Source organism: Desmodus rotundus, chromosome 3, assembly GCF_022682495.2.
Source record: "Desmodus rotundus isolate HL8 chromosome 3, HLdesRot8A.1, whole genome shotgun sequence".
NCBI lineage: Eukaryota > Metazoa > Chordata > Mammalia > Chiroptera > Phyllostomidae > Desmodus > Desmodus rotundus.
The window spans coordinates 194,130,362-194,151,166 of record NC_071389.1 but is presented as its reverse complement, the minus strand read 5'-3'; the positions used below and the strand labels follow the sequence as shown (position 1 = coordinate 194,151,166).

Sequence of the window (20,805 nt, the reverse complement as noted above, 5' to 3'; positions counted from 1 at the left end):
ACTTGCTGCTAAGAACCCACAGGAGGGTATAAAGGGAAACCTCCATCAATATCTCCTGTGTCGGCTTGGGAGGGGCAGGGACTTCTGCCCCTTCTCTGGGGCAGGCCTGAGGTTTGAGTGGCCCCCTTGGCTCCTGGGGTGAGCTGCCATCCAGCCTGTGCCATCCAGAGGGGCCTGGGTCTTCTTGGGTTTTCTTACAGACTCCTCTCCTTTGCTCCTCCCAGCCCCTGCTACCCTCCAGGCCCCCTTCCCACACCAGGACTGCAGCCCCCAGCACCTTGTCCCATGAGGAGGTCATGTTTGCCACCTCTGGCCGCCCTGTCTTGGCCACAGACTCTGACTCATCCCTGTTTCTCCTGGGGGCCCAGCGCCAGCCTGGAACTCTGTGCCGGAAGAACGAATTCTCCCCGCGAGGCCCTGCAGGAGCTGGCTTTTCTCCTGGAGGGAAGCTGTCGGGTGTTGGGCAGAGGAGGCTGCATTCACGGCTGTCTGGAAGATGCTGAATGGGGTGGGGATGGCATTGCCAGGCAGGGAGGGGGAGGTAGAGCCCTGGCTCGGTGGGGAGCTCTCCTCTCCAGTGCACGTGGGTCCAAAAAGGGCCAGCCACTTGTCCAGGATCACACAGCAATTTGGGGCAAGGCCAGGACTTCAACCCAGATGCGTCTCACTAGGATGCTTTGCTCTTCAGCTATTCTGGGGAGGTCTGGAGAGAGTGGGGGGGAGGAGGTGGGTCTCTGCTGCCCCTTGGACGCCAGGCCCTCAACACACTCAATGGGTGGTCCTCCCTTCACCGGGAAGGAGGGTTCAAGGCTAGCAGAGCCCTGGTTGGGGGAGGCCTGTCTTTGCCTCTTTGATGCTCCGCTTTGTGGACCCCCAGGGGAGTGCCTGAGTCATCGCTGAGCCGGCAAACATATTTAGCTCCTTTCATTGTCCCTAATAAATCAATTTCTGTAGGTCTCACACCTGCCGCTTGACTGCTGGCTGCCCCCCCAACCCTTGCCCCTCCTTTCCCCTCTCCTGCTCCCTGGCAATCAGGTACAGGGCCCCATTGCCCACTCTGGGTTACCCAGTCCTCTCCCACTCCTCAGGCGCTGGCAGGGGGTGGGGGGCCCACTTGCCTTCCCAGAGCCCCCTTGCCCTCTGCTACTCCATCCCTGGCATCTTGTACCAAACTTTCTCTTCCCCATTCAGCGATGGCCTCTGTCCAGCAGCTGAGTTACCAGACCTCCAGTCAGAGCTTCATGACAAGGGGCACGGTGGCCTTGGAGACACAAGGGATCACAGCTCTGTGCACCCAGCCTGGCTCTTTCTGGCACCCAGCCCTCCTCAAATTTGTATCCTTTTGGCCCACTGAGGCTTGTTTCTGGAGTCCAGGGGAGTCCAAGAAGTACCTTGCCTTGTTATGCATCCTTGTCTTGTTCCTCCTGGTCCCACTGGCTGAAAGAGCTAAGCTTCCACTTTGCTCATCTTTAATGGGCACCTCCTCCAAGAAGCCTTCCCAGATCTTCACCCCATCCCCATGAATCTTTCCTCCTCCAGTGGCCTCAGCCTGTTCTGTATCTCCATGAAGACATGTACACATTCTGCCTTGTAATAACAACAACAATAGTAAATGATACCATTTAACATAAGCTTGAATAGGTGCTCAACACTGTTCTAAGTATTTTTGCATATATTTAATTATTCCCACATTATAGATGGAAAGTCTGAGGCTCACAGAGCTTAGGGAATTTGCTTAAGACACAGGTAGAGCTGGGCCTTGAACGCAGGCCCTCTGGGTGGCTCTCGGGACCTCCCCATGGCTTTCGCACTTTGTGGCTCCTCCTCACTGGCCACCTCTCTCCCACATCTGTGTCAGCCCTTCCCGGGCAGGGGCTGTTATACTCAGTCTGAGACACCCCTGCACACGGAGGTCCCCGTTAAAGGTCTGTGTGATGGAAGTCGCCTGGCCCAACCCTTCAGGGAGGAAGCTCACATCTAGAGAGGGTGGGTAACCACTGGTTCCGGGGCCCACAGCCAGGTGTGAGATTGCTGGGTATCCTGACTCCCGGGCTGAGCTGAGCTGGACTGTGTGTGAGGGGGAGGCCTGTGCTTCTCTAGGCCGTGGGTGTCTATTGGGCTGCTCAAGCCTGCTGGTCCTAGCAGACAAGGTGTCTCCCCTCCAGCCTGCCCAGGCCAAAGCTCATCCCTGATAGAGGCAGGCGTTCTGGGCCCCAGTCTGGCTGCTTGAAGGAGGGACCTCTCATCCGCGAGGGGTGGGAGCCCCCTGCCGCCCAGAGTGAGGAGTGGTGGAATGGTGGGAGGCGGGCAGAGGCTGCCTAGGGGAGGAGCAAGGGGGCTGGGCCAGCCAGGCAGAGGCTCCCTGGTCCTGGAAGGTGATGGGCCCTGTCCCCCTTTCCTGCCACTCCCTCTACCCCCAGCAGCGCCACCCCTTCCCACAGCTCCCTAAGCCTCCAGACGTTTGTACCTGCTCCTGCTGGCTTTTCAGTTGACTTCAGTCTAACCAATAATTATTTTGTTCCTACTGTGTCCCAGGAACAGTCTGGCCTGCGAGGAGTCAGTGTAGGGAGGGGCGGGGGGGGGCAGTGAGTGTTGGGGAACAGACAGAAGGTGAGCTCACTGCATTCTTAGGTATGTGTCCTTTCTCCCACCTGGCTGCCACCCCTCAAGCACAGCTCCTCAGAGAAGCCTTCCCAGACTGTCCCTCAGCCCAGCCCAGCCTCCACTGGCCCCTGTGCCTGCTCTGTAACAGCACGGGTTGGCCCGGACTGTTGCTGCTCGTTTGCCCTTGTCTCCCCCACCTGGTCTGAGTTCCCTTTGAGGACGAGGGCTTTGGATCCCTGGCTCTGTGTGTGGAGCCTGGTGCACGGTAGGCACGCAGTAAGCAGGGCCGAGTGAATGAATATATGGACAAGTTGATTGGTCCAGGGCCTTAAGGTCTTCGAGAACGACTCACTGGTGGAATGTCAGAAGGGGCTGGGTTAGGGTGTGGGAGCCACCTGGAAGCCCGACATCTGCCTACCCTGTTAGCACTCAGTCAGACCCACTAGAACGTAGGCCCCATGCAGGCAGGGATTCTGCCTTGTTCCCCAGCACCTGACACGGTGCCTGGAATACTGGAGGTATTTAGTAACTCTTGTGGAAAGCACAAGTAAAGGAAGGTTACTGAATTCAAGCCCCTCTATAACACCCCAAATGATCATTAAGAGTCAGCCTGTGCTTGCATCCCTCCATAGACAGGGAGCTCACTCCCTATGTCCCAAGGCAGCCTCTCTTTCTCTTTAGATAGCACTGCCTGCTAGGAAGTTCTTTTGCTTTCCCCGCCCCCTGGACTTGGCAGAACAAGCTCATCCAATGCCTGCTCTGAGGGAGCCCCTGTGGCAAATCCAGCCCACGGGGACATCTGTCCAGTGTAGCAGCCTCAAGTGTCCTGGGGATGAGGGTCCAGGGCCCTCTGAGGGCTCACTCTTCCCTCTCTGGCCCTCCTGCCCTCAGCTGGGAAGGTGATGAAGGGGAAGGGCCAGGGTGGGGTCAAAGATGATAGCTGTGGTCCCAGAGAGAGAAGACAGGGCCCCACGACTTTTATTCTCTCTTCTGAGTGATTCATGCCACTCATGCCCAGAAATTGATCCCCCCTCAGTGAGAGGGGAAGAGCAGAGGACCAGAGAGGGGACAGGAGTGGACTAGACCCACAGCCAGTGTATGCCAGGGGCAGGAGAGGGCCTCAGACTCTGTGACCCGCAGGCCGGTGTTCCTCCCATGACCCCTGGCTGCCCCTTCACGGGCCAGTGAGGTGGCTGAGGTGGCACTCAGCTCCCAGGCTGACACAGGGTCTGTGGAAGTCCTAAAACGTTCTGTGAGACCCCCTCCTGCAGCCACCCAACCCAGACCCTCCTCAGAGAGACATCGTCACCAGGCCCTTGCCCACTCCCGGAGACAGGGGTCCCAGTTCACAAGGTGGCTGCTTCCTCCTGACCCTGTGGAAGGTGTGCATGTGGGGTGGGGGTGGAGGGAGGGGAGGTTGCCTCCCCTCTCCGGGGAACCCAACCAGCTCCCACGCGCCTGCTCAGGCTGGCAGAGGCAGCTCATATCCTGCTTTCCATGGGAACTTCCCCCTGGGGACTCCCCCAGGGCCCGAGTGAGAGGGTGAGAAGTGCTTCTGAAAACCCTCCTCCAGGCTGGGGCCTCCTTGGAGACAGAGCTGCATGCCATGTGCTGGAAGCCAGCTCGGCTCTGCACAACGCTGCCACTGCTGCTACCGCCGCAGAGGGTCTCAGGATGCGGGGACCCAGCTGGGCCGCCCCTCACCACCACGGGAATCCCACTCAGGAGTCTCGCTGGGAAGTCTTGGCTGAGACTCCGCCATGAGCTCAGTGTCACTCGTGGACTTGGCTGCTGCCTCCGGGCAGCCCTCCTGGCCACCACACTCATACAAGCTCTCTCTTCTTGGCTTCTTGGAAAGAGCCCGAGTGGAGTCAGCAGACCTGCTTGCTGGTCCTGCTTGAGTATGTCTGTGTGGATGCTCTGTCCATTTTCTGGAGGGGTTCCACTGCCTCTCCCCTGAAATGGACATCCTGAGGGTGGAGCCTACTCTGCTCTCAGCTTCCCAGTGGCTCTCAGTCCAGAGTCCCCTCCGGCTAGTGAACAAGTGCAGCCATCTCCAGCTGGAAGCTCCTTAGGGAGACCTGGTGCAATCCTGTCTTCTGCCTGGAGGAAGCAGTTCAAGAGGTGGGAGGCAGCCAGCTCATTGACTGCTGGGACCTGCACTGGGGTTGTGGCTACCATCACCAGGTGGAGAGGGTCCAAGACATTTCTATCCAAACATTGCGGTTTTCCAAGAATCAGAGGGGAGACTTGGACAGAGGACACGCAGCACGCCGGAGGTGGAGCTTCGGAACCCACAGCCCCTCCTACTGCGGAGACTGTAGTTGTTTCAAAGTGCAAGGAGACAGTCCCAGAAGGAAACTGAGGCTCAGGGGAAGGACAGGGGGCCAAGTATCTTGGGCTGATTTCTGTTCAACTGCTTTCCTCAGGCCTCTTCTGCAGCAGCTGGGTGCGAGGGGCCTCATCACTGGCTCAGGGCCCTCAGCTGCTCCCACCCACCCTCCTGAGCTCTGCCCCACCCCCTCCTGTCAGCTTGAAGTAATGGGGGGAGGGAGAGGATGCCTGCCGGCCAGGAAAGCATGCCCTGGACTGGGAGTTGTGGGGTTCCTGGGACCCCTGGCCCCAGCACCCCCAGCATCATCTCCCACGAAGCTCACTGCTTGTTGGCAATCTTCTTCTTCCGAGCAGAGACTAGGTCGTAGAAGGGCACGCGGGTGATGCTGGCTCTGGAAGGAGGGTAGGTGAAAAGGTTTCAGGGCTGAGCAGGCCATAAGGGGGTCTCCTCTCCCAGGGCTTTTTATAGGGGCGTGGGTTTCCCTGAGGGTTGGCCTGCCCCACTGCAGGGTCCAAGCCAGGGGAAGTCCAGCCTTGCTGGCCTAACCCAGAGTCCCACCGGCAGGGCCAGAAAGGGTGAGACTTAGAGCCCAAAGCCTTGGGAATTCTGCCCCCGAATGTCCCTGGGCCCCTGTTCAGGCTCTCAGAAGGAGGTGGAAGGAGCCTGAATGGAGTCAGCAGACTTGCTTGCCGGGTCCAACTCTGTCCCTCACTGGCTGTGTGACCCTGGGCAAGTCCTTCCCTTCTCTGGGCCTCAGTCCCCCCCCCCGCCGCAAGTCTCCAGGACACGGCCCAGGTCCAGAGACTAACTCTGTGTCTGCCTCCGGCCTACAGGTTGTGCCCTGGCCGGCATCCCCCACGGGGTCAGAGTCAGGGCTGGCTCCCTGCCCCAAGCCTGGCCCTCCTCTGCCCTGACACTGTACCGCCCCTTCTCTGTTTACCAGTCTGTGCCTGTCCAGTGCCCCCAAGAAAACCAAGCTTGTTGCCATGGCGACCAAGGCCTTGCCATCCTCTGCAGCCTCATCTCCCACAGCTCAGCCCCCACAGCGCATGGTCCCTGCACAGTCAGGCCCCACACTGCCCCGGACCAGCCACCCAGGACCCTGGCGTGCTGTCCCGGCAGGCCACACACTGACTGGGGGCTCTCTGGTCTTTGCCCGCACTGGTTCTTCCCCCTGGAAAACCCTTCCCTCCACCTCCCCCAGGGCTTTCCAGGGTCACTTCGGATCCTGATGCTGACTACAGCACCATTCCTGAGCGCTCACCCAGTGTCAGGTGAACGTCAAAAACCTTTACCTGCGACGTCTCACCTGCTCCTCCCACCTGCTGCGGGAAGTTGGTGCCTCACTCCTCTGGGTCCTAGAGCCTGGCATGGTGCCAGCATAGAGGGGGCACTCACAGGGTATAGGTGGGAGGGATTTGCGGCCAGAAACAGGAGGGAGATTCTGGAGTTGTCCTTTGCAGACAAGGAAACAAGGCCCAAGAGAAGCAGGGGCTTCTGGGAAGTGCCAAGAGGCCCATCCCTAGCAGCTGGCCATGCCTTACCGTATGGCCTCGATCCACCGGTCCCGCTCCTCAGCGCTGGAGGCCGAGATCCGGTAAGACTCGTGCTTGCCCTCCACCACCTTGCCGTCTCCGTCTGTCTTGCAGGCTTTGATCCTCTGGCCCCGGCAGCTGGGGTTGTAGAGCTCCAGGCAGAACTGCAGGGAAGGGCCTGGTGAGGGTAGGGCAGGGCAGGGATGGGAGGGGAGGGTGGCTGGGCTGGGCTCTCCGGGAGCCTCAGAGGACTAGACACTCTGGCAACACCAGAGCTCAGACAAGCAGCACCACCCACCCTGCCCCAGGCCTGTTTCCTGGGGCAGGTGAAGGGACAGGTGAAGGGTCCACAGCCCTGAGACCCCCAAAGGTGTGCTGGGCCTGGCCTGGCCTCCTGGAGAACCCAGCCCAGCCCAGCCATCCTCTCCTTCCACCCTGCTTCAGAAATATTCCCACCCATTCTGGCCTCAGGCCCCCACTCCAACACCTACTGGCTTCTTGGGGTCGTCCACCTTCTGTACTGAGAGGTTCTCAAGGGGTATGATTCCCCGTGGCTCCTTGTCCTACAGGGAGCAGGAGGGAAGGTCAAGGTCAGCACCTGGAGCTTTGAGGCCGTGGGTAGGAAGCGGGCTTGTGGGGCTCCCCAAACCCAAGAGGAGTGTCTCTATCTTCCTGAGGTGGGGTGATGGCAGCAACATAGGAAGAGCCTATGGCTGGGAGCTGGAGATCCAACTTTAATCCCTGGCTCTGCCACCCTGTAGCTCCGTTTTCCCTTCTGTAAAATGGGTGTGGCGGTGGACTGTGTGATCTCAAAGGAGCCCAGCTCTGGGAGGTGACTGTTTAGCGAAGTTCAGAAGAGGGCAGGGGCAGGGGCAGGGGCAGGCGCAGGCTCACCGTGGTGAACTCAAAGTAGTAGAGGCAGCTGTCAGTCAGGATGAACCAGCGCCGTTTCCACGTCTTCACGCGGCCCCCTGCAAGAGGCCCACAGCGGAGTTGGTCTCCCTCTTCTCTGGCCCCAACACTCCCGCCATCCAAGGCAGGACCTTGGATGCTTCCTGACCTCCATTCTCCCACTCCTACCTGCCACACTTCCCCCAGATCTAGCCCCTCCTTACTCAAAAATCTTAGCTGCTCCCATAGCCCCAGGCTTCCCCTGAGCTGCTTCACCCAGCATTCCAGGCTCCTCCCCAGTCAGCCTGAGACAGTGGCTGGTTGCTCCCTGGGCTTTCCTGTCACCGCCACTCCCTCACTCCCCGACCCCTGGTCCATCTCTTGGCCTGCTCCTGCCTGGCACTGCGCTAAGCATTTCATCTTTAAGCATTTCATCTTTCATTTGCTGGGCAACAATCTAGAGGGTTTAAAAAATATATTCACTTAAGCCCTTGCCAGGTAGCTCAGTGGGTTAGGGCATCGTCCCAATACCCCAAGGTTGCGGGTTTGATCCCCAGTCAGGACACATACAAGAAGCAACCAGTGAAAGCATAAATTAGTGGAACAACAAATCTATGTCTCTCTCTCTCTCTCTTTAAAAATCCATAAATAAAAAAATTAAAAAACTACTCACTTATGAATCCCTAGAAGCACCTATGAGGAGGAGGTCATTGTTAACCCCGTTTTATAGGTGAGGAGACCGAGTCATCTGCTCAGGGTCCTGCAGCAGAACTGAGATTAACCCCCCAGTGTCCCAGCTCCAGGGGCAAGTGCGTGGCTCTTTTGTGATGCATTTGACCCTGTCACCGGACTATGCATTCTCCCCATTTCACAGCTGTGGAAGCTGAGGCTGAGCAACTGGGTCACCAGCCCACGGGGGGGGGGGGAGCTGGGATGTGCAGACTCGGGCCTCCCTGGGGCTGAGGACAGTTGGCTGGGCAGGAAAGGAGGCCATGTGGGCTGTAGAAGGGCAGACTGGGACGTGGGCATAGAGAGAGGCAGGGCCGGCATGAGCCCCCCGGGGCCCAGGTCCCTGCTCCAGCACGAGGAGGCCACTGTGCCTAGCCAAGCTGTCCCTGCTGGGAGGCGTCCAGGAGTGGAGTGGGGGCGGGGGCAGATAGCTGGGCCCTGTGCTTCCCTACCAGACTTTGCAGCTGCCGCCCTCACCACCGCAGCACCCACTCACAGCTCCCACCCACAGCTCTTCTCAGCAGGCCTGAGGACCTCACCAGGTTGAGGGGAAGCTCCCCTGAGCCACATCCTGTCCTTCTCCCCTCCCACCTGCCGTCCTTCAGGGACGTCCAAACTTCTGCCCACCAAAATCTGCCATTTGCTGGTTGTGTGGCCTGGGGCAGGCGCCCTGACTTAACTGACCCTCCGCTTCCCCAGCAGTCCTCGGGGGAGAGAGACAGAACTGCAGTTAAGGGTTTGTCTGTGGACTTGTTGCCATTCATCCCCGCTCCTGCTTGTCCTTCCCCTCCCCCACTGTCCCCTTCATTCCCAGGACAGACAGGCAGAGAGATGGGGCAGGCAGAGGGCTGCACAGGGAGGCAGGAGACTGGGCCCTCTCAACTCCACCCTGAGGCTCCATGTCAACTTGTATGTGTGTGTGTGTGTGTCTGTGTCTGTGTGGGCCCGAGGGTGGCGTGAGAGCAGATGTCCGCCGCGTGCCCGAGTGCGCGTGCCTCTCACCCAGCTTGAGCAGCCAGCCCTCACGGTCAGGGTTGAAGAAGGTGTGCGTGAGGTCGTTGCCGTCGTCCTCGGGGATGGAGAAGGGCTCACTCTTGATGCTGTCGAAGAGGTTCTGGCCAGAGAAAGAAGGGAGGGAAAGACAGGCGGTGAAGTTCACTGCAGTCGGGGCCAGGCCTGGGGGGGCTGGACCTGTGTGGCCTCTGGCCTGGTGCTGGGCCTTCGGGCAAACTCTTCTTGTTAGCTCATTGGTCCCTGGCCTTCTTGGCAAAACTCTCCCTGGCGCCCCCAGACCCACTGGGGCTCCCCCAGCCCCTTCCCCATGCCACGGCTCCCCCTGTGCCGAGGGAGTGAAGGTCACCCCAAAGAGACTGCCGATTGCCTCACCCACGGCCCCCACGCTGTCAGTATGTCAGTATTTCAAGTTCACTTTGCTTGCTGGTGTTGACCTCCCCAAATGGGGGCGCTCTTCCAGGGAAGGCCCGGGTGTCACAACCCCCAGGCTTCCCCCAGGGCCTGGCCTAAAGCAGGCTGGCAACTGTTTGCTGACTGAATGGATGCTGTCCCCCCTCATCCCCCGAAATCCAGCCAGCGGCGTGAAAATGCACTGTGGGACGAGAGCACTGACTTTGGGGTCAGGCCGTCCAGGTTAAAATCCCAGCCCGGTCACTGAGGGGCTGTCCCTCAGCCTCTCTGATTGCCGTGTCCTTACCCGATAAATGGAGAGGACGAGTGTGATTGGCCAGGGCTCTGGGGGGAGTAAGGAGACTACACAGGGCCCAGAGCCCCTTCTCCAGGTCAAGGGAAGGTGACGAGGCAGAAGTACAGCCCCCACCTGCGCCCTGACTGCTACACACGCTGCTCTTATGGGTCAGTTGCAGACTGTCACCCCTGTGTCTGAGGGTGTTGGAGACCAGGACACTCAGCTGGGACCCGTACACCCCCACACCCGTTTGCCTATATGCGCATGTATGTGTCCACACATACAAACACAGACACGTAGGTGCATGCTCTGGGCCCCAGCAGCCAAGGTCAAGGCCTCCTGGGGCCACGCCCTCTGCTTCGTGGCAGTAGCAGAGACTTCCAGGTGCACCCTGGGTGGGGGGACACAGAGGAGTTACTGGGGGATTGGGACTGGTTGCCTGTGTTGAGAGGCCCAGCTGAAGGGCAGACTCAAGGTGAAATGCTGACCTTGGCTCTCAAAGGCAATGACCTATTCTGGGTGGGCTCTGATTGTGGGTTGGGGGGAGTTCCCAGAAAGCAGATTTTACTTCTCCATGGAGGGCTTTCTAGCAGTTAAAGCTGCTGAAATATGGAAGGAGCAGTCTTGTTGGGTAATGAGTGCCTCGTCACTGGGAGGTATGCGAGCCAGGGCCAAAACCTTCCTTCGGGCAGGTTGAGGATGCTGGCGATGGATCGTTCCCGTGTGTTGAACCCTCCGGGCACTTCGTTTCATGAACAACCTACCCAGGCTTCCAAGCGTTTGGAAAAACATTCTAGGCTGTCTATTCCTGTTTGTTAAAGCCAGACACAATGCTGATTCTCCATCTCTCAGATAATTAAATCATTGCCTTCTGTTGCATTTGTGTGCGCTGCTGTTGAGATGGTTTCCTCAAAATTTTAAATGAAAAATTTCACAAGTACTGCTTGATTCCCCCAAAGATTTAGCAGTGGCGTTTACTTTTTAAAGGCCTTTTCTGACCTGAGAGCTGGGGGTTGGAGGCAGGCTGGGGGCAGGTTTTCCTGGGTTTGGTGGAGGTGTCTCCCTGCCACAGACTCCAGAGTCCCTGGGCTCAGCCTGGCTGTGCTGGGTGGGCGTGGGGAAGAGCAGGGGCCACGGCTCTTTTTGGAGGCCCGGAAGCTGCGTTGCTCCTCCTGCCCAGGCCCAGCCTGGCCCTGGGAATTCCCAAGCGGCACAGGCTGGTTAAACAAGGGCCTGCGGCAGAAAGGCCTTGTCAGCAAAGCTATCAGCACAGACAAATATTTGGGAGGCTGGAGGAGGCGGGCACGGGAGCCTCCCCGACCCCCACTGGGGGGCCCTGGCAGCTTCAGTGGGTACCTTATCAGTCTGTGCATGCTGCCCCCACAAGGAAACCAGCTCAGCTCACCCACATTTCCTGTGCCTTGTAAATACCAACCCCCTTCCCTTGTAAGAAAACTCCCTCACACCTGCCACCACCAAATCGCTGGGCCAGGCTGTCTTTTGCTGCTGGGTGCACTTGATCAGACAGACAATGGCCATCTGCGGGTGGCTCTGCTGGTTTTGCATCTGTCCCTTTCCACCCCCTTAGCTATCCTCTGGGGACTCACCCCCCACCCCAAACACTTTCTGTCCAGGTTGCTCAGGGAGGTTGAAACCTACTGTCCCCACTCTAGGCTCTAGGCCCCAGGGTGTGAATGATTCCCTTCAGGCTACTCAGAGCATTTTATCCTGCTGGTCACAGTGACAGGTTCTGGTAGGGAGGTGACCTAAGCCAGCCAGCTAGCCTGAATTTAAACTAAAGTCTGGGACTTTAGTTTAAACACCAAGACTAAATGGATGTCTGGCGCTACCTTGGCCCTCTCTGCCCCGACTAGGGGAAGGCCTGTTGGGGAGGAGAGCTGACACGGAGGAGAGAGTTTCTGACAGCTGGAGAGATTAGACTGAGTCTGACCTTACTGAGCACCTGGATCAAGCCAAGCCTGAAGCCAACAGACTCATCTGAAAACAGATCAATCCCATATCTTTTCTGTTACATGAGTTGAGATTCCTCTAGCCAGCAAGCAACTGTCAGCAGGGACACACAGCTAAGTCCTCTGTCCATAAATCGTGCTTCTGGTCTCTGCAGAGGGGAGGGCTCTGGAGTCAGACAGATGTGGGCTCGAATATAAACTGCTCACAAACTATGAAACCCCTCCCTGACCAACCACCCTTCTTGGAGCCCAGTATCCTTCACTATAAACTGGGGGTGGTACCTCCTGCCTAAGGTTGTCAGGAGAATTTAATGAGGACATGAAATACCTAGAACTGGGCTTGGACATGCTCAGTTCTGATGGAGCCAACTTGGACTCCACAGCAGAAGACATCCTGAACTGGGGGACTGTCCTCTGACCAGGCCTCAGTTTCTCCACCTGTAACCCTCCTTTTTCTCCTCCTCCACCCTCCCTCCCCCTCTGGGCAGCTCTCTCGAGGTAAGTGATTCCTATCTCATTTCTCCTGCACCTGCCAAGTAGCAGGCACTTGAAGTGCGTCATATCTGCTCCTGGGAGAACGATGTAAGCTCGGTGTCATCAGCCCACTTTGCAGATGAAGAAACTGAGGCTCAGACTCAAGGTCACACAACCATAAAGGTGTGGCTGGGATTTGATCTCCCAACCTCTGAGTCCACACCCTGTTCCCTTGCCCTGAGTCCCTTAGGCACTCTGTCCCATCCCATCACGAGGGCCAGAGCCATACCTGCTCAGCCCATTGCCCCTCACCCACAAGTGCACTTCCCCGAAGCCTTTCCCAGCCGCGCACCTTCATGGTCTGCAAGCCTTGGGGTGACTTCTCTTTAGGTGATGGACCTGCATCGGTTTAGTTTCATAAACCAGGCCATTTAAAAGGGCTGTGCATCCTCAGCAGGGGCCAGGCTGGAATAGCTCCATGAGGACCCCTTCTTAAAGCGCTCACTTCGAATATCTGAAGGTGCTTAAACCTGAGTCCTTGCTTTACGTCTGGGGAAGATGAGGCCCAGAGAGAGGGGGGAAGACCCTACCCCAACCATGGCAGCTCCCATGAAAGCCCCGAAGAGCCAGGACCAGGCCTGTGTGGGTCTCTCTGATGCATCTGCACTAATTAGTCCCCCCAATTATACCTGGCACATTGCTAAATCCCTCACCTTTCTATACCAATCCCATGAGCTGGCAGCTCAGAAAGGTCAAGCCGCGTACCTAATGTCACACAGCCAGAAAGTGGGGGAGCCAGGACCTGGATGCGGCTGTGACTCCAACACTCTGTTCTCTTCCCTGCTGGGCCCCTGCCTCTCTTGGCTGCCAGGGAGCATAATGAACCCTTCCCCAGACCTCCCAGGCAGAGTTTGAAGCTAAATTGAGCTAATAGACCAGAAAGCCCTAGGAGTTGAAAGTTACAAGCTCTATACAAATGCGGTGCATTGTTATCAACAAAAGGCTGAAGTTGGGAAAATATCCAGGGAGGGAGATGCGGTTAAAGGCTCACTGGGGGCTGCAGCTGGAACGTGGCATCTGGGAGAGCTGGCAGGGCTGAGCTGGCCCACCATTAACTCATTAACTGCCAGACGAGGTGCGCTCAGCTTCGCCACAATGAGATGAGTCAACAATTCTGAAAGGCCTTTTATGTTTCAGGCATTTTACTAAGTGCCAGGGAGTTAAAATTATTATTAATTATTCTGAATGGTGGCATAAGCCACCATTTAGGGCCTGTGTTATGTCCCTGGCATGGGCTATGCCCTTTACATTAAAAAAAAAAAATTACTGCTCCTAGCAGCTCCCTGACACAGGCATCATTATCCCCATTCTCCTGTCTTGTGGGGGAGGGTGGCTTGCAGAGGGTGAGTCATTACCCAAGGTCACTCAGCAGGCCAACGGGGGAGGTGAGATTCGACCGGAGCTCCCCACCATGATACAATTTCTCTGCTGGGACAAGGAGGGGTGGTGGGCCGAGGGCCCTTCTCACGCAAGGAGGGGATCAGCATTATTCCAGACCCAGCCCACCCCCACCCCAACTTCTGCAGGAGGTACCTGCAGTGTGAATCTGGGAGGCGGGGCTCACACTCTCCCGCACCCCTGCCGGGCTTTGGTCTGCAGAGGGGCACCTCTAGTCCTAGAAATGAACTGTCAGTCCATTTTTGCAGATCCAGGCTCCCAGTCTCACTCCAGGGTTTACAGACTGCTCCTGGCTCCCTGTGGCCCATAGGAAACTGTCATTGGACACGCTGGCCCCACCTCACAGCCCATCACTGTCCATATGCACCCATACCCCAGCCAGCCACTCTGGACTCCCCACCCTTTTCCAATCAGGCCAGGCCTGGGTTCTGGCCACTTCCTCTTTCTGAAGTGTCCTTTCCGCAATTCTCCTCTGGGGAGTCTCCTATTTAACCTTCCAAGCCTAGTTCAAAAGTCACCTCCTCCGTGGAGTCTTCTAGGATGACACCTTTCCCTTGCCCCCAGGAGAGAGATGTAGTGCCCCCTGTGTCTCCACGGCTGTGTCGCTGTAGTTAGCAGAGCATGAATCACCCAGGGTTGTAATTCACATGTATCCTCCCACCAGACCCCGGAGCTGGTCTGGCAGGGCCTGTGGTTGCTTCCTCTCTGGGTGCCCCGTCGGGACACAGGGCCTGGTGCACTGTAGCAGGGGTGGGGGCTGTTTGTGGAGAGATGGGAGGCCTGGGTTCTGCTGGGCTCTCGAGCTGGCATGTGACCTGCTGGAAGACCTGTTTCCTCCTTTCTGCGGGAGGGAGGAGTTCGGGCACAGAGCGTGTGGGTTTTCAGCTCTGGCACACTCAGAATCTAAGAACCTGGGATTCCAAGAAATAGGCTTGGGCTGTGTGAGGCACCCTTTCTGGAAATGTGAATGAGGGCGCAGAGTCCCTCAAAGCTGGAAGTGTGGCAGCACCTGCTGGGTGGTCTCTCTCTGGACATCCTTCTTGAGGTGGGGGCCGCCTGGGAAGGGCCATCTCAGGACCAACCTCTTTCGTGGTGGTCCATTTGGAGCAGCTCCCCGGGGCTGTCCATCTAAGACAGGCCCCGCCCAGATGTTGGGGCACTGGGCTGGGTGGGGTGGCGCCCCCTTACCCGCAGCTGCTCCTCTGGCAGGTCGCTGCCATTGTTGATGCCGCGGTTCATGGACACGAAGCGCTCAAAGGGCGGCCTGTCCCGGACATTGGGGTTGTGGAGGCTGGTGTTGAGCATGATGATGGAGAAGGACAGGACGTAGCAGGTGTCTGTGGGATGGGACAGCGGGTCAGTCTCGGCCCTGGTCGCTCTCCCCTCCTCTGCCCCGACCCCTTCTAGGGATCAAGGATCAGCCATCTAGAGGCCTGAAAGTCCACCCTGTCCTCCTAGCTTGGCCTTTGAGGCCCGGCCTCACTTCCACTCCCTTACTGGGCTCCCTGCTCCAAGGAAACTCCAGCTGCTGTGTTCACGAGGCCCCCTGTGCCTTCCCACCCCTGCACTTTTGCTCCTGCTGGGCCCCCTGCCAGGCACACCCTCCCCTTCCCTTTCCTATCCACTCAACCTCCTTCTCCTTCAGCTCCAGCCCTCCTCCCTGCCGAGCCCTTCCAGCCCCCCGCCCACTCTGTTCTCTGCCCGCTGGGATCTTGGATGGCACCACGCTTTGGGATTTAGTCACGTGCTGCTCGGTAATCTGGTGGGCATGGAGGGGCTTCTGGGGCCAGAGCTCCTGTTCTCTGCAAGGCATTGAGGCTGCACAGCTGGGCGGAGCACTTGGGGGGCAGAGCACTTGGGAGGGAGGTGACTGTTGCTCTGTGCTGTGCGTCCGGAGCCAGGAAGTCCAGCGTGCCCGCAACCCTCTCTGGCTGACCTTGGGAAAATCCCTGACCTCCCTGAGCCTCAGCTTCCTCATCTGCGACCATCAGAGTTCTGACTCTGAAGTCGTTTCATGTTCTAGAACATGGGTGATTCTACCTCCGATAACAGCGGCACCTGATGTTGATGGTGCGTGCCATGTGCTAAGCCTTCCCATCCCCATGACGACCCTATGGGGCAGGTCTTGTCACCAGCCCCATTTTACAGATGAGGAAACTGAGGCACGAGGAGGTTAAGTTTCTTGCCCAAGAATTAAGAAGCATTTGGACTGTGATTCAAATTTGGTGCTTTAAAATTCTTCCTTCCTACAAATATTTATTGAGTACCTACTAAGTGCGGTGGGCTGGGGATTCACTAGTGAGTGACTGATATGGTCCCACTCTTGTGGGACATTGAGACTTGCAGAGCGGACAGATCGTAAAAGCAGCCAACAGTAAAATTGTGTGCAGATGCCACAGGGCGACGTCCACAGACACGCAGCCCAGACGTGGTGTCGGCAGACAAGCCTCCACCTCTGGGAGTCCGTGTTCTGCGCAGGGATGAGAATACCGCAGGCCTCATAGACCCACTGTGGGATTACATGGCTTCGTTCGGGTACAGCACTTAGCACATGGGGAGTACTCAAAACACCAAACTGGTTGTTGTTGTTATGGTAACCTCAGATTCTGAGAAGAGGCCAGGACAAGTCTGCTGTGATGTCTTCTCATCCACCCCGTGTTGGGGCGTGTGGAGGGCTGACCCTTGTTGATATCCTTTTATGCTCCTTTTCCCCCTAAGTCCTGCCCTGGCTGTTTCATGCTTCTGGGCCTTTGCTTGAACTAGAACTCCTGCCCAAAGGCCTTTTCTTCCCTTGACCTCCTGGAGAACTCTTACTCATCCTTCAAAACTCCATTTAGACCCACTGCCTCTGGGAAGCCATCCTGGACACACTGACTCCCCCATCACTGCCCTCAGACAGTCATGCGACTGTGCCATCATTTCCTGCCTCTTCTCCCAAGGAGTATGCCCCGAGGCAGCTCTGCCCAACAAACACCCCACAGAGGGCCCAACCCAGAGTTGGCATTCAGTGAGAGCTTGGAATGACCTGGGTTCCCAGGGTGTGGGTGCTGGGGGAAACCAGAGGGGGTGGGGAAGCCATGGTGCTTTGGGAGGCAGCCCTGTGCCTGGTGATGCTGAAGGGGCTCCGGAGGTCCCAGGTCCCACCCCACACTGGCACCTGTGGACTGGAAGACGCCTGGGTTGCAGAGGCAGTACCGGGTGGCAAAGGTCTCCATCATCCGGTCAATCTTCTGGGCCTCGCCCGGCAGCCGGAAGCTCCACAGGAACTGCCTGGGGGAGGAACAGAGCCGTGGGCAGCAGGGTGGGTGGGGAACCTGGACAAGCCACTCTGCCTCTCCCAGGCTTGTCTCTCTATCCTGTAAGTGGGCGAATCTGAACCTGTCATCCAAGCTCTACAGGGATTTGTGCTGGTAAGCACTGGGCACACAGGTTTCCCACAAATACCTTTTTTTCTTCTTCAGAATACAGAGCTGAGTTTGTGCTCCCCTCTGTCCAGCTGAGTTCTCGTACCTTTTGTGGCCCAGCCAATGAGGGAGCCTCTGACGACTCTGGGCTCTGCAGCGCCCCTGCCTGGCCTTTCCCTGAAGGTGGGAGGGGTCCCTTTCTTGGAACCTAAGCTTCCAGCTCTGGAAGCCAATGATTTCCACAACTTTAAATTCCACACCTTGAGGGCGAGGGCTGTGCCCATTCCTGTCACATCTCTCACCGGACCTCACATAGGACCAGGCGCCCAGGAACTGCTCTATAGCCACTCTGCCTCTTCATGAGTGAATGAATATTGGAAACTACCCCTCTCCCTCCACGAGCCTGGCAGTTGGAGGGAAGGCCACATTGCCTGGATAGTGGCAGTTTCTTTCTTCTCTGCCTTGAAAACTCCTATTCATCCTACAAAACCCAGCTCAAATGTCCCCTTTGAGGAGTCAATTTCCCAAGACTTCCTAAACACTTACTGTGGGCCCAATGCTAAGCACTTTCTCATTTAGTCCTTGCCACTGTGTGAGGTTGGTGCTATTATTATCCCCATTTGACAGACAAAGAGACTGAGGTACAGAGAGGTTTTTGCGACTCATCCAAGGCCACGCAGGGGGTGAGTGGCAGAGCTGGGATACGAACTGGGCAGTCTGGCTCCACAGTTCATGCCCCTAACTATTGTACTATAATGCTTCCCGCAGTTGTAAAACTAGCAGTAGGAATGATAATAACATAATTAGAAAATAAAAGTAATAATAAGGCAACACATGCTAAGCTGTATTAATGAAATAAAACAAGCACTATCCTGAAAAGTAGTGGGCACGGCGGTAATAATAGTAATAATGATTACAATGATTGAATATTATTATAGCAACGTTGTAACGGAATAATGCTGGTAGTAGGAGTGGTAATGACCGGGGGGGCGCTGTTTTAGGTAGTTCACGCCAGTCACCCCACCACCCTCAGCTGCATGAGGCGGGCACAACCATTCATTCATTCCCACTCCTGACACTTTGTGCTATTGGGTCCGTGATGGTCCCAACACCCCTACCCGGGCTGTGCCCCCCCAGGGCCGGGCCCAGGACCACTCACCTGAGGGCCTGGACGAGGTTGAGGTTGGCGAACTCGTGGCAATCCACGAAGGCCTGTAGGACCTGCAGGTTGATGGGGTCCCTGGGGGGGCAGAAGGGAGGGTAGGATGCACTGGGGAACTTTCTGGTCCCTGCCTCCTGGAGGGGATTGAGGTGGGCAAGGGACAAGAGGGGATAGGGGTCCTCCTTCTGGATCCAGCCACTCTCTGGTCTGCTCACACCTGTCTGCCCCCCCACGTGCACACCATGCCTCCCCCACGGCTCACCAGAGCTGCTCTCACCTGGTGTAGGGGTGGCTCTTTCCCTGAGTCAAAGCCTTCCTCTGTCACTGCCTGCCTGGGTGACACTTCTCAAGCCACTTGACCTCCCCCAAAATTTCAAGCATGCTAGAAAATTATATGCTCTTTGGAATACAAATAAAGTGGGGAAGGGAGGTGAGAGGGGCTGGGACCACAGACCAGGGGCTGTGACGTCAGCATGGACAGGAACAGTCTCACAGAGAGGGTATGTTTCACTGGACTTTGAAGAAAGAGGGCAGGGTAGATTTCTAGGGGAAGAGCATTCTAGGCAGAGGGAACAGCATGTGCAGAGGCCTCAGGACTGAAGCATGCTCAAGGAGCAGCAGGCTGGTGAGACTGGGAGAGAGCAAGGGAAGGGGGCAGGAAGTAGTTGGTGACAAGGCAGGGACCCGCGGAGGGTTCTGGGCACAGGTGTGATGCTCTGTGAAATGGGGACTCCCTGCCAAGCCATGTTCTTCCCTCTTCCTGGGACTTGGATCAGGAAGTACTGCCCTTCTTGCCATCTGTGTTCCCCACTTGCTCAGGAGAAGAAATGTGTCCCCCGGGGAGCCTGGGAATAGGGTGGCAGGCTTGCTGGCTCAGCTCCGCCCTGGTCCCTTACAGTCCAAACTCCACAACCCTGCAGCCAGAGGGGTCCTCTCAGACCACGCCTCTGCCCAGAACCCACCGTGGGTCCCTGCCTTGGCACCGACTACTTCCTGCCCCCCTCCCTTGCTCTCTCCCAGTCTCACCAGTCTGCTGCTGCTTGAGCATGCTTCAGTCCTGAGGCCTTCGCACATGCTGTTCCGTCTGCCTGGAATGCTCTTCCCCTAGAAGTCTACCCTGCTCTCTCCACAAGACTGTTCCTGTCCATGCTGACATCACAGCCCTTAGTCTGTGGTCCCCAGTCCCTCTCATTTCCCTTCGCCATTTTATTTGTGTTCCAAAGAGTTTATATATAATTTTCTAGCATGTTTGAAATATTTGAGAATCTGTCTTCCCCACTGGTATGCACCTCTCTGAAGGCAGGGCTTTCGTCTGTCTGGATCACTGGTGTAAATTCAGGGCGTACAACAGTGCCTGGCACACCGCAGACAGTAACAAATGTCTACTTGTAGGATAAAGGAAGGAAGGAAGGAAGGAAGGAAGGCGGGCTTTGGGTCGGAATCTGGAGGGGAGTGACAGATGGCCTCCTCAAGCTCCAGGTGCTGACTTTCCTGACATAATGCACTTTCTTACTCACCTGCTAACCTGTGCACACCCGTACGCCCTCATTCCCTGCCTCCCTCAGGCCCCGCCCCCGTACCTCTCTCCCAAGTAGGTGCCGATGGCTGTCTTGTTGAGTCCCTCACCCTTGTACAGGAACTGGGCGATGTCCTGGGCATCGGAGGTGAGCAGCTTGTGTTCAATGAGATACTGGATGCCCTGCAAGTGGTACAGAGACATGAGCAGCCAGCGGGCGGGGGTGGGGGTGAGGGTGGAGGACGGGAGGGTGGCCAGAGCCCTATGGCATTGACACACTGTTCTGGGGAGTTGTGTCCCTCCTTAACAGAAGATGCCTTTGTAAGGCAGTGAGTTCCCCGTCACAGGGAAGGCGTGCAAAGAGAGATACGGTTTCTGCAATGAGCCACGTTCATGCCAGGTGCTCCCCAGGGTTCCCTTCAGTCTGACACTCTTTGGTTGTTTGCGTCAATGATTCCATTATTTACAGTTTTAAGATTCAATGATTCAGCCACTTCTTTTGTCCCTTAAAGTTCACATTATTTAAAATAGTGTTTCATTTTTTTTTCTTGCAGGTAGTCTATGTCCATTGCATAAACATTAGAGAAAACAGCAAAATCAAGAGACCTTGCCCAAGGCCTGCCACTCAGGGCAGGTGGGGGGCGGGGGGAGTTCCCTTGGCCATGGCTTTCAGTTCCTTTCTTGACGAAGGTGGAAGTGTGCCATGCCTTCCACCTTGAGACCTGCTTTCTGACGTGATAGTGTCGCGGCCATCTCTCCCCATGACCCAAGCACTTGGGAATGTGTCAGTCCGATTTAGGGATTTGAGGGGTTGGCCTCAGGTTGTCTGTGACGGTTCCTTCACTTCATGCCTCTGCTCCTTTCGGAGGAAGAGAAGCTTCTGGAAGATGAGGGGCAGTTTGAGGAAGGCCCTGAATGACAGGCACAGGGCCCTGAGGATTCCTCGGTGGCCCTTGCCGGGGGCTCCAGTGGGGACAGTGAGCCAGTGGGTGTGTATGTTCCCTGTGGATGGTTCAGGGGGCTGA

The 20,805-nt window shown here is 56.9% G+C and overlaps 1 protein-coding gene across 3 annotated transcripts in view; it reads right to left on the bottom strand.

Moving 5' to 3' along the window:
* Positions 1-1,650: 1,650 nt before the first annotated feature.
* CYTH4 (cytohesin 4) overlaps positions 1,651-20,805 on the bottom strand; it is a 31,889-nt gene continuing 12,734 nt past the window's right edge. For all 3 annotated transcript variants that reach the window (XM_024579421.4, XM_053919529.2, XM_045187132.3), the window contains exons 5-13: positions 19,845-19,963; positions 18,262-18,342; positions 16,856-16,968; positions 14,887-15,035; positions 9,097-9,208; positions 7,369-7,445; positions 6,966-7,037; positions 6,484-6,638; positions 1,651-5,330 (exon numbers count right to left, since the gene is read on the bottom strand). In XM_024579421.4, the coding sequence (XP_024435189.1) occupies positions 5,258-5,330; positions 6,484-6,638; positions 6,966-7,037; positions 7,369-7,445; positions 9,097-9,208; positions 14,887-15,035; positions 16,856-16,968; positions 18,262-18,342; positions 19,845-19,963 (951 nt within the window). In that variant the 3' untranslated portion in view covers positions 1,651-5,257. The remainder of the gene's footprint in view (positions 5,331-6,483; positions 6,639-6,965; positions 7,038-7,368; positions 7,446-9,096; positions 9,209-14,886; positions 15,036-16,855; positions 16,969-18,261; positions 18,343-19,844; positions 19,964-20,805) is intronic.